Source organism: Saimiri boliviensis, chromosome 8 (assembly GCF_048565385.1).
Source record: "Saimiri boliviensis isolate mSaiBol1 chromosome 8, mSaiBol1.pri, whole genome shotgun sequence".
NCBI classification, from domain to species: Eukaryota; Metazoa; Chordata; class Mammalia; order Primates; family Cebidae; genus Saimiri; species Saimiri boliviensis.
The window spans coordinates 81,593,394-81,607,134 of record NC_133456.1 but is presented as its reverse complement, the minus strand read 5'-3'; the positions used below and the strand labels follow the sequence as shown (position 1 = coordinate 81,607,134).

The 13,741-nt window shown below is 34.6% G+C and overlaps 1 protein-coding gene across 26 annotated transcripts in view; it reads left to right on the top strand.

Moving 5' to 3' along the window:
- ATP13A4 (ATPase 13A4) overlaps positions 1-13,741 on the top strand; it is a 178,098-nt gene that overhangs the window by 138,596 nt on the left and 25,761 nt on the right. For 25 of the 26 annotated variants that reach the window (XR_012518869.1, XM_074404722.1, XM_074404719.1 and 22 more), the window contains 2 exons: positions 1,491-1,587; positions 3,240-3,312. Coding sequence is in view for 25 of the 26 variants with exons in the window: in XM_074404722.1 (XP_074260823.1) it covers positions 1,491-1,587; positions 3,240-3,312 (170 nt within the window). In the remaining variant the exon portion in view is untranslated. The remainder of the gene's footprint in view (positions 1-1,490; positions 1,588-3,239; positions 3,313-13,741) is intronic. The other variant, XM_074404735.1, reaches the window with a different exon arrangement.

Here is a 13,741-nt window from a genome sequence, read left to right as displayed (position 1 = left end):
TTAGTGTCAGAAACTAAGGGAGATTACTGATTTTGATAGGTGCTATCAAGGAAATAAAAAAGGTAAAAGGGAGTAAGATGGCTTTGCAGGTGGAAGTGGTCTGCTTCAGCTGGGAAGGTATGGGAAAACCTCTCTAAGGAGGTGGGGAATAAGGAGAAGCTACCTCTGGGCAGAGGAAATATCATGACAAAACTCTGATACAGAAAAATCCTAGTTTGAGGATCAGGTTTTAGTACCCCAGGAAATCATAATGGGCATGAGTTTAAACTTAAACTTAAAAAGTATAATGTAGTTTGGGGGCAGTGGCTGATGCCTGTAATCCCAGCGCTTTGGGATGCCAAGGTGTGTGGATCACCTGAGGTCAGGAGTTTGAGACCAGCCTGGTCAATATGGTGAAACCTTGTCTCTACTAAGAATACAAAAAAAAAAAAAAAAAAAAAAAAAAAAAACAAAGAAAACAAACACACACACACAGACATTAGCTAGACGTTGTGACACATGCCTGTGATCCCAGCTACTCAGGAGGCTGAAATGGGAGAATCCCTTGAACCTGAGAGGTGGAGATTGCAGTGAGCTGAAATCCTCAGACCAGGATTTTTACTGTAGCAGAGTTTTGCCATGACATTTCCTCTGCCCACAGGTAGTTTTTCCTTATTCCCCACCTCCTTAGAGAGGTTTTCCCATACCACTGCACTCCAGCCTGGGTGATGGAGCAAGACTCTGCACTCCAGCCTGGGTGATGGAACAAGACTCTCTCATAAAATAATAATAATAATTTAAAATGTAAAAGTATGACTTAAACTCTAATTTTCCCCAAATGAAATAGATAAAAGTGACATTTCGTATGTCATCTATTTCATGCTTTAAATGTGTATTATTCAATCAATTGACAATAACACAAATGAAAATGCTCATCCTTTCCAGCCTGTTTCAATTTGATATATGACTAATTTAAGTGGGTGTATTGTTTTAGTCCAGTTTTAGAAAAAGCTGGGACTGCCAAAATGAAATTTGGATCAAATGTTTGCCAAGCTCCTGAGTCTTCATTGTGAAAATAACCCCCAAATCTGCGATTTTACTTAAATCCATTAGGTCACAAATGAAGAAACTGAGACAAAAGAAGTGATCTTCCATGTCACATTAGGGAGTAGGTATAAGATCTGGCACTAGCTCCCAGGTCCCCTGATCTGAGTTCAGGAGCTAAATCAATGCCTGCTGAAAGGACATGAGCAACTGTAAATCTGGACTCCATCACCAGATTAAGGCACTTGGAACTTGGCCTGGAATTGGTCTTTCTTAAAAATCGTTTTGTTCAGTTTACTGACAGCCAGCATCCACCACCTCAAGGTTGTCGATTTTCAGACAAACGGTTGTATAATGAGTTTTGATTTTTTTTTTCTCCTGAGCTCAGCTGAACAGCACAGAATAACTGACTTTATTTCTTTTCATTACTTTCGTTTCATGTCTTTTTCATTTCTTTTCTTACACAGGGAAGGACGTGCAGCTCTCGTTACCTCCTTTTGCATGTTTAAGTACATGGCTCTGTACAGCATGATTCAGTATGTTGGTGTTCTGCTGCTCTACTGGGTATGACTTGGGACTTAGCCTCTTCGTTAGTGTGAACTAAAGTAGCGGTCCACTCAATTTACAATGCCTCTTAAAGAAAGAGTACAAATAGGATATCTGAGCAGCAATAGCCCTTCCAAAAATATCCTTAAGAATTTTTAAAATAAATCAGAATTAGACAAATTTTTACAGGAAAAGTTGCTGATGTCAATTTTCTGATATAGAAATCTTTTATCTAGTGACAGCTGAGGATCACAACTAAATATATTGCTTTTTCTCTTGCTCTTACTTTTACCTGATTAGACCAGGTCTTTATCTTCCTAATTCCAGTGTGGCTCTCCCCTAGTCTACCACTCACTAAAGAAATACTTCTCCACATCAGGGTGCTGCTAAATGCTTCATAATTGAACCTCCTTAGAAAAATAAGACCTGATTATTAATGTTTGCCCATTTCAGTGGTGTAAATACTCCTACCATAATCAGTTTCAAGCTGTCTCTCCATTGTCACTGAACATGAAGTGGAGAAAAGATGTATAGTAGTATATCATTCTGTAGTACTTGCACCATATAGATACAAGAGTTGCAATAACCTCAAGGGCAGAGGTAAGAGTAAAATGTAGAGAAATATCTAGAAAATGCTAAGCTTTGAGTATTTATTAACTTTGGTTTTAGTATAATTTATTTAATGGCACATTGATTTAATTTAAATTTTTATACTGGCCTTGTTTAACAACCAGGTCACAACATCTCTGAAAATTTAGCAATTGACTTTTCAGTGTTAGTCTAAGCCAGCATGCCACTGGTTCCCTGAATATAGGGATTTGAAAATTGGCATATCATATCACGGAAAATATATACATCTTGTGATGACTTTTATTATTTAGCAACATATAAAAGGAGAAAAAACATGCCCATCATCTGTGAACTCAACAGTGAGCTTACTCCAAGAAAGGAAATTTCGTCATCTTTATATACTACTTTCTTTTTCCTGGGTTAAAGATTTTAGTTCTATTGCTTTCAGATTAACTGTATCTTTTCCTACTCACTGATAAATGAGCTAAAGAAGAATAGGCTATGGAAATTTGGCTCTATTTTAGAATTCTCAAATTATACTCAGAAGTAGAGTTAAGCATTATCTCCTTTCCACTAAGTGTTGGGCAGCAGGAAAGTGAGTTTCTTAAAATTGGTAAGACTTGAACTTTTTCCTCAAGAGTATTAAGATGCTTTGCTAGGATTTTCTAACATTTTGTCTAAAAACATTCAAGAATGCAAATCATGGGTTTACGTATTCTCATTTTCCATCAGTAAAATTTATGTAAGGGATGTATTCTTTTATTGTGCAAGTTGAAATCCTAAATTTTCTGTTAACAAGTAGAAAAGAGAACAGAGATGAATCTGGTAGGGGAAGATGTCCTCCTCAACAAATTAATAACGGTGCTCATCGTGTGCCCCTAAAGCACACGATGACGGCCCTCCTGAAGAGAGAGGGTTTCACAGGTTTGGCTTTGATTACTTCCACCAACACCATCACTCATCAGCTCAACCAGGCCCCACCCACAGCATATCCACAGTAATTACTTGAAAAACCCTATGTCTCAGAAAATAAATGTGATCAATGTCTAATTTCATCCGGAAGGCCACAACTTTTTGATCTGATTTCTTCTTATTTTCAGAAGACAAACAGCCTTTCAAATTACCAGTTTCTGTTCCAGGATCTGGCCATTACAACTCTTATTGGTGTAACAAGTAAGACATTTTAAAACTTTCTTACCAGAGGTGCTACCCTCAGCTGGCCTCCCTCTGCCTTGGAAAGCTTTGTCAACGGTGGCAGACAGCAGCTGCAACAGCAGCAATGATGTGTAACTTATTCCCAAGTATATGCAGAGAGAGGAAATACAATCCTCATTTTTGAGTATTGCAAGAAAGTATTAGCAAAGGAAAAACCTGCTCGCTATTTTGCTTTTTTCCGCAAAATGTAGAACTTCTATAAATGGTCACTAAACACTTAAAATGAAAAATGCAGCTTGAAAATCAGGAACACTAACTTCAGAGTGCTTTTAGGTATAGTTATAGTTAAATGTGCCCAATTTATAGAAGCCAGATGGCTTTTATATTTCTCATACCTAAATCTTAGCTTCTCAGGATTTAGAATGAAGATTAAAGGTAATCTTGCCATTGTATCTCTCTTACCCTCTACCTTCTAGTGAATATATAAATTGTCTTCCTAATTTCCGTATTTATGACTTCATTTTTTTAAAGCTGCCTTAGATTTACAACAAAATTGAAAGGAAGGTACAGAGATTTCCCATGTATTGACACATGCACAGCCTCTGCTATTATCAACATTCCTCAACAGAGTGGTACATTTGTTGTAACTGATGAACTCACATTGATGAATGATTGAAGTTTTGACATGTCTTTATTGTTTTGCTTTCGTCTTACTAGTTCAGTTAAAGGAAAATCTCAAACAGCACTCATGTTGGAACTGACTCAGTCATTAATTGCAACCATAGGTTGATTATGGATACAAGAGTTTGGCAAAACTCAGTCAAAGCATTTTATGAGAAACAATTAATAATAACATCATTTTCCAAAGTCAATAGTTTGCATTGCAGTTCATTCCTGGTCTTGCACATTTTATGGGTTTGAACATATGTACAATGACATATATCCATCATTACATTGTCATGCAGAGTATTTTCACTATCCTAAAAATCCTCTTTGCTCTGCCTAGTTATCTTTCCCCACTTCCCAAAGCTCCTGGCAGCCACTATGATCTTTTGCTGTCTCAATAGTTTGGCATTTCTAGAATGTTGTGCAGTTGGAATCATATATAGGCTTTTCAGACTTTTTTTTCACTTAGCAATATGCATTTAAGCTTCCTCTATGTCTTTTCGTAGTTTTATAGTTCGTTTCTTTTTAGTGCTGTATAATACTCTATTGTCTGGATGTCCCACAGTTTATTTACTCATTTGCCTGCTGAAGGATATCTTGGTTGCTTCCAAGTTTGGGCAACTGTGAATAAAGCTGCTATAAACATCCATGTGCAGATTTTTGAGTGTAAATAAGTTTTCATTTCCACTGGGTAAAGGATTGTGTAGTAAGAATATGTTTTGTTTTGTAAGAATCTGCCAAGCTGTCTTTTAAAGCAGCTAAACTAGTTTGCATTTCCACTGCCAATGACTTACAGTCCTATTTGCTTCACATACTCACCAGCATTGAGTTTTGTTAGTGTTCTGGATTTTGGCCATTCTAATAGGTTTGTAGTAGTTCCGTTTATGCTTTTACTCTGGTTTCCTCTCACCTTCTCAAGGATTTTATTCCTTTAATAATCTTTCTCCATTAATATCAACCTTTCTTTTATTTCCTAGATCATTCCCAAAGGCATATAATACATTCTCATATCTTCTTCCTTTAAAAATCTTCTTTGACCCCAGTCCACCACTAGCTACCACCCCCTTTATTCTGAAGCTTCCCAAACAGTTATATATACTGACTTTCTCCACTCTCATCTCTAATTCTACTGCCATTCCAGTTCCATTAGCCAGATCCTAACACCCAGGGGCATGAATTTGATTTTGGGGCTTATACAGTTGTTCAGTGGGAGGCAGCGGTATATTTGCAAATGTTTAACAAGTTGTTCTCCAAAAAAGTTTGAATATACATACAATATATATTTATTTGTTTCCATATATAATGGAAACATATATATACAAGAAACGTATATGTGTGATATATAAATATATATACTCACACACCTCTGTATACTTAGAAACATTTATATATAGAAAACACACACACACACACACACATATATGGAAACAACTTTATTGAAAAGAAATGTGTAGTGAGCAATTTGCAAATAATAACAAAATATAGAATACTCTTTTTTTTGGAGACAGAGTCTCACTCTATCACAAAGGTACAGTGGCATGATCTCGGCACACTGCAACATCTGCCTCCCGAGTTCAAGTGGGTCTCCTGCCTCAGCCTCCCAAGTACCTGGAATTACAGGTTCATGCCACCATGCTTGACTAATTTTTGTATTTTTAGTAGAGATGAGGTTTTACCATGTTGGGTGGGCTGGTCTCTAACTCCCAACCTCAAGTGATCCACCTGCCTCAGCCTCCCAAATTGTTGAGATTACAGGTGTGAGCCACCATGCCCGGCCAAATATGTAATACTCTTAATTGCAAATTTCATTTAGCCAATTGATTGTCACAAAATGCTTTCATTGAGTTTTGCCAAACTCTGTGTCCATATCAATCTATAGTTACAATTGATGACTGAGTTAGTTCCAACATGAATGTTGGTTGAGATTTTCCTTTAGACTAGTAGGACAAAAGCAAAACAACAAAGACTTACGTCAAAACTTCAATCATTCATCAGTGAAGTGGGAAACTTACTTGTTGAATCATATTAGTTCTTGAATGCTGGAAGAATATTTCCTCAGTTTAAAAAATACTAACAATGTAATGGCTATAGATGTAACACATTTTTAAGTTAAGTCTTCATTACTAACCTCAAGGACATATATAATACTAAAATGTAACAAAATAATGAGAGAGTTACTGGTTTTGAGTATTTATTATCTTTAGGTTTAATATCATATGTTATTAATTGCATGTTTATAAAAATTTACTTTTAATAGTGGCTATTTTGAATAGCTGCATTGAGATTTAGCAGCAAATTTGTCCTTATGAGCCAATATGAACCAGCTACAGCCACCATTGTCTGACTATGTACATTACTGATACATTACAAAGATGCAAGTCTTTAATTGCCTCTTCTACTTGCCTCATTGTCTTTATATCTTCTCATCATAAGCTTTATATCTTCTCATTATAATCTTAATAGCTATCATGCCAATTTATTTTAAAAACTTGCTTAAACACTCAAAACAATTTACTAAGTGAAGCATCTGCTCTCTGTACTTCAACTGCACCTCACTGATACTGCTCTGTCAGGGTTCACCAATTACTTCCTTGCTGTCAGCATCAGGAACCCCTTCTCTCTCTGTTACTGTTGTGTCTCTCAACAGCACTCTGTTTCCTCCAGAGGTTTCTTTTGACGTTTGTGCTACACACATTCCTGGATTACCTACTACCTTAATGAGTACAGCTTCCCCATCTCTTTTGCTGATCCCTGCTCCTTTACTTGTTCTCTGTTAGAGTATTTTAAGTCTTGTCTTTTCAGTCTCTGCCATCTCCATAAGTAAACTCAACCAATCCCATGACTTTAATATTAGCTATATGCTGATGAACCCCAAATTTATATCTCTAGCCTTGATGTCCATCCAGACCTCTGGAAATGTAGCTACTCTGCATCTAACAATGGATATTTAATAAGGCTCAAATTTCACATTCTCAAACAGAACTCTTAATTCCCCCAGATCTGATATTCAATATAATCATTATGTACTTACTGAGTCACTGGTTTGTGCTACTTACTGATCTAGGAACTTGGAATAAGACATCAGGAAATGAAACAGGGTTTCTTTCCACATGGAGCTTACATTTTACTGAATTGCGCTACTATCTACCTACTTGTTCAAGTCAAAGAACTAGAGTCATCCTTTATTTTACTCTTTTCTTCACTCATCACCTCCAATACATATGAAATTTCTATTGGCACTGCCTCTAAAACATACTCTGATTCCACACTGCATCTTCCGCATAGCCGCCATCACCAATCACTAAGCAATACCAGCTCTCTTGTGCGTTACTGTAACAATCTTATAGCTGATCTTGCTTCCACTGTTGCTGCCCTCTCCTCACTCCCATTTACACAGTAGTAAGAGTGTTGTTCTTAAATGTAAATTTTATTATTCATTCTTTTGCTTAAAATACTCCAATGGCTTCCCAGTTTGACTCAGTTCAAGTCTTACATGATTGGGCTCCTGACTACTTCTCCAACTACACCTCTAACTACATTGCCATTCACTGGCATGCCTGCCGCACTGGTCTTACTGCCTCTGGTACATTGTCAAGCTGTGGGCAACTCAGTACCTTTGCATTGGCTATTCCTTTTGCCTAAAGTACTCTCCCTTAGACATTTATATGTCTTTGACTTTTTCTCATTATGCATATTTTAGTCCAAATTAGTTCACTCCTCCAGAAAGATCACTTTAATAGTGAACAAGCCAAATGTCTATTCCACAACTCTGCTTTAGGTTTTCACAGTACTTTCCACAATCTGAAGTTACAATATTTATCTTTGTTTTCATTAGCGTTTTGCCTGCTTCTCCTCATTCAGAATGTGTGCTTCATGAGAACAGCATTTAGTCTGTATTGATCCATGCTATAATCCCAATACTTCTGACATATTAGTCAGAAGGAGCTTGTTAAATATTTGTTAAAACTATTGAAAGAGCAACCTTGGAGGCTTTGTTAATTCTGTTAGCAGAATTCCCCTTCACACGAAGCCAAATTTATCTCTAAATGTGTAACTTTCACCCATCCCAGTTTTGCCATTTGAAGTGTCACAGAAGTTTAATTTCTTTCTCCAGAACAGCCCTTCTGTTTGAAATTTGTTTCAAACAGAAAATTCTTTTTTTTTTCTTTTCTTTTTTTTTTTTTTTTTTTTTTTTTTTGCAGAAAAGTTATTTTATTTAGGTAGAGAAAGAGGAAAAAAAAGTAGAAGAAGAGAGAAAACTTCCACAGAAGAGAGAGAGTGTGTGTGTGGAAGGGGATTTTTATTTAGGTAGAGAAAGAGAAAAAAAAAAAAAGAGAAGAGAGAAAACTTCCACACAAGCGAGAGAGTGTGTGTGGAAGGGGATCCAAACATGGAGTCCCTCAAAGAGAAAATTCTATTTGAAAGAATTTGGAAACAGCTCTTACTTATTCTGATTGTTCTCTTCATAAAAAGTACCTTCAGGATTTTCTCTATTTTTTTTTTTTTGGTTAAATAACTTGATTCTTTTCTGTTTGACATATATTCACTGTGTGGAAAACATTCCAAGATATAACAGAGAAAAACTTATTTTTATCTTACTATCCAGAGCTAACCAATTAAAGCATTTTGATGTATTTTTGTCTAGTCTTTTTTCTATGTAAATTAAGAAATTAGAATTATTTCCTCTACATAGTGTATCCTATTTTTCATTTACCCATGTAATTGCTTTTAAATATTCATAAATATCTTAATTTTTTTCTTGTGGTAAAATTATATAACATAAAATTTGTCATTTTTATTATTTTACGTGTATAGTTTAGGGACATGAATTACATTCACAATGTTTGCAGTCATTACCACTGTATATTTTCGAAAGTTTTTCATCATCTCAAACAGATACTCTATCCATTAAGCAATAATTCCCCATCCTTTCTCCCTCCAACCCATGGTAACTCTAATCTACTTTTTGTCTCTATGAATTTGCCTATTCAACAAATTTTATATAAATGAAGTCAGGCAGTTTATACCATTGTATCTGGCTTCTTTAATTTGGGATAATCCATTTTGTAACATGCATTAGAAGTTAATTCATTTTTATAGCTGAATAATATTCCATTATATATATATATATAATATTTTATATATCTATTTTTTTGTTAATGGACTTGGGTGCTCCCACCTGTTGGCCATTGTGAATAATGCTGCAATGAACATTTGCATAAAATATCTTTTGAGCCATTTTTGGGTATAAAGTGTAATCTGGGTCATATGTTAATCATATATTTAACTTTTCAAGGAACTACCAAACTATTGTCCTAATGACTATATCATTTTACAATTCACTAACAATATATAAGGGGTCTAATTGCTTCACAGCCTCATCAGCACTTGTTATTTAATGGTCAAACATTATCTTAACTATCTGAAGTAGTTTTGGAGTGATAATATAATTTTGACTTGCATTTCTCTAATGACTAACAATGTTGACATATAGTCATGTGCTCATCAGCCATTTACATGTCTTCTTTGGAGACATGTTGATTCAGATTCTTTAACCATTTCCTAATTGAATTTTTGTCTTTTGGGTTTTGAGTTCTAGCAGTTCTTCATATTAAACCCTTACGAGACATAAAATTACAAATATTTTCCTATATGCTTTCACTTTTTAAATAATGTCCAAGTTTTTTATTTTGATGGAGTCCAATTTATTTATTTATTTGTTCATGCATTTGGTGTTATATCTAAGACTCCATTGCCAAATTCAAGGTCATGAGTATTTATCCTTAAGTTTTCTTCTAAGAATTTCATGTTGTTAACTCTTACATTTAGGTCATTGATCTATTTCTTGTGTTAATCTGTATATGTGGTATGAAGTAGAGGTCCAACTTCCTTACTTTGTATGTGGAAATCTGGCTGTCCCAGTTTGTTGAAGAGACCATTCTTTCCTTCGTTAAATGGTGTTAATATCCATGTTGAAATCATTTGGCCATAGATGTATGGGCTTATTGCTTGATCCTCAATTCTATTCCATTGGTCTACATGTATTTCCTCATGTTAGCACCAAACTGGTTTGGCTACTCTTTTGTTAGTAAGTTTGAATTTGGGGACTGACTTACCCATTTCTCTAAAGATGGCTATTTACATTTTTATAGAGATTGTATCAGATCTGTAGATCACTTTGTATAGTATAGACATCTTAGCAATATTATCTCTTCCAATCCATTAACATGAGATTTTAATGGGTTTTTCCATTTATTTATGTCATCTTTAATTTCTTTCAGCAAAGTTTTATAGTTTTCAGTGTAAAAATCTTTCTCTTTCTTGGTAAAATTTATGACTCGGTGTTTCATTTTTTGGAAATAGAATTGTTTTCTTAGGTTTATCTTTGAATTGTTCACTGCTGGTGTATAGAAACACAATGGTTGTTTTTGTGTCAAGCTTGTGCCCTGAAACATTGCTGTATTCAATTATTAATTTGATTAGCTTTCTTGTGAGTTCCTTAAGATTTTTCAATATGTAGACTCTTGTCAGTGCATAGACGTGGTTTTACTCCTTTCTTTCAATTGGATGACTTCATTTTCTTTTGCTTTTTAAAGTTACAATTTATTTTTAATTGACACACATTTGTACATATTTATGAGGTACACTGTGATGTTTCAATACATGTATATGATGTATAATAAAATCACGATAATTAGCATATTTGTCACTCATACATTTATCATTTTTTGTAATAAGAACATTCAGAATTCTCTTTTCTAGCTATTTTGAAATATATAGTATGTTCTTATTAATGATAATCATCCTAGTATGCAATAGAACAGTAGAACTTATTCCTCCTATTGAACTATAACTTTGTACATACTGACAACCTTCTCTCCATTCCCTTCTTCCTTCTATTCTTTCCAGCCTCCAGAAACCACTATTCTACTCTCTACTTCTATGAGATCAACTTTTTAAAATTCTGTAAATAAGTAAAGTCATGTGGAATTTGTCCTTCTGTGTCTGGCTTCTTCACTTAGCACAATGCCCTCAAGCTTCATTCATGTTGTTGAAGTTGACAAGATTTCCTTCTTTTTTTAAGGCTGAACAGTATTCCAGTGTGTATACCACATTTTCTTTATTCATTCGTCTGTTGATATCGCCTTAGGTCAATTCCATGTTTGAGCTGTTATGAATAGGGCTGCAATAAACATGCAAGTACAGATATTTCATTGACATACTGATGTTATTTTCTTTGGATATATACGCAGTAGGGGGATTGCTAGATCATATGGTAGTTTTACTTTTAATTTTTAAGGGAACATCAATGCTATCTTCTATAATGGCGGTACTAATTTATATTCCAGCCAACAGTGTGTTATATTCTCTTTTCTTTACATTCTCACTAATATTTGTTATTTTTTTGTCTTTTTGCTAATAGCCATTCTAACTGGAGTGAGTGAGATTATATCTCACTGTGATTTTGATTTGCATTTTCCTGATATTAATGATGTTGAACGTTTTTTCATATATCTGTTGGCATATGGCATACTGATTTGTATGGGATTTTTTTTTCTTTTTTGAGAAATGTCTAGTCAGGTATTTTGTTCATTTTTTTAACTGAATTATTTTTATTATGGTTTTTGCTATGGAGTTGCTTGAGTTCCTGATATAATCTGGATGTTAACCTTTTGCCAGATATATACTTTGAAAATATTTTCTTCCGTTATGTATGTTGTCTCTTCAATTTGTTGATTGTTTCCTTTGTTGTGCAGAATCTTTATAGTTTGATGTAAACCCCATTTGTCTGTTTTTGCTTTTGTTTCCTATGCTTTTAGGATTTTATCAAAAAAATTCTTGCTGAAATCAATATCATGAAGCATTTATTATGTGTTTTCTTTTAACAGTTTTACAGTTTTGAGTTTTACATTTAAGTTTTTAATTCATTTTGAGTTCATTTTTGTATTTTGTGAGAGATAGGGATCTAGTTCATTCTTCTAAATGTCAGTAACCAATTTTTTCAGCACCATTCATTGAGGAGACAGTGCTTTCCCTAATGTGTATTCTTTGTACCTTTGTCCAAAATCAGTTGACTGTAGATGTCTTTATTTATTTCTGGAATCTCTATTCCGTTCCATTGGTCTGTGTGTCTATTTTATGCCAATATCAAGCTGTTTTAGTTATTATAGTTTTATAGTGTATTTTAAAGTCAGGGAATGTGAGGCCAGTGGCATTATTCTTTTGGCTGAAGAGTGCTTTGATTATTCAAGGTCTTTTGTGATCCCTATACATTTTAGGATTTTTTTTTTCTATTTCTGTGAAAAATTGCTTTGATGTTTTGATAGAGATTGCATTTTATCTGTAGATTGCTTTAGGTAGTAGGGATATTTTAACAATATTAATTCTTCCAAACAATTAACATGAGGTGTATTTTCATGTATTTGTGTTAACTTCCTTTTTTTTTTTTTTTCACCAGTGTTTTAGAGTTTTCAGTATAAAGATTTTTCACCCCTTGGTTAAATTTATTTCTAAGCATCTTACTTTTGCGGTGTAGCTATCACAAGTGGCATTATCTTCTTTATTTCTTTTTAGATAACTCACTACTAGTCTATATAAAAGCTACTGAGTTTTGTATGTTGATTTTAGGTTGTGAAAATTTACTGAATTTATTTATTAGCTCTATTAGTTTTCTGATGGAGTCTTTAGGGTTTTCTGTGTATAAGAGCATGCCACCAGCAAACAGGGACGATTTGACTTTTCTCCTTTACAATTTGAATATCTCTCTTTTTTTTTTTAATTGCATTTTAGGTTTTGGGGTACATGTGAAGAACATGCAAGATTGCTGCATAGGTACACACGTGGCAGTGTAATTTGCTGCCTTCCTCCCCAACATCTATATCTGGCATTTCTCCCCATGCTCTCTCTCCCCAATTCCCCATCCCCCTCTGTCCCTCCCCTATTTCCCCCCAGACAGACCCCAGTGTGTGATGCTCCCCTCCCTGTGTCCATGTGTTCTTGTTGTTCAACACCCACCTATGAGCGAGAACATGTGGTGTTTGATTTTCTGTTTTTGTGTCAGTTTGCTGAGAATGATGGTTTCCAGGTTCATCCATGCCCCTACAAAGGACACGAACTCATCATTTTGAATGTCTCTTTTTTTTCTGTTGCCTAGTTGCTCTGGGCAGGACTTCCAGTACTATGTTGAATAGAAGTGGCAAAAGTGGGCATCCTTTTCTTGTACCAGATCTTAGAGGAAAAACTTTTAACTTTTCCCCATCTAGTATGATGTTAGATGTGAATTTGTCATACATGGCCTTTATCACATTGAGGTACATTCCTTCTATGCTTAATGTGTTGAGAGTTTTTAGTAGAAGGGAATGTTGAATACTGTCAAATGCTTTTTCTGAATCTATTAAAATGGTTATATGGTTTTTGTCTTTCATCTTGTTAATGTGATGTATCATGTTTATGGATTTGAATATGTTAAACCATCCTTGCATCTTAAGGTGAATCTCACTTGATCATGGTGAATTACCTTTTTAATGTGTTGTTAAATTCAGTTTGCTAGTATTTTGCTGAGGATTATTTTACATCTGTGTTTATCAGAAATATTTTTATTGTGTCCTTGTAGTGGGGGACTCACAAAATTAGTTTGAAAATATTTGCTCCTTTACAATGTTTAGGGATAGTTTGAATAGAATCAATATTATTTCTTCTTTAAATGTTTGGTACAATTCAGCAGAGAAGCCATCAGGTGCTGAATGTTTTTTGATTGGAGAAGTTTGATTATTAGTTCAGT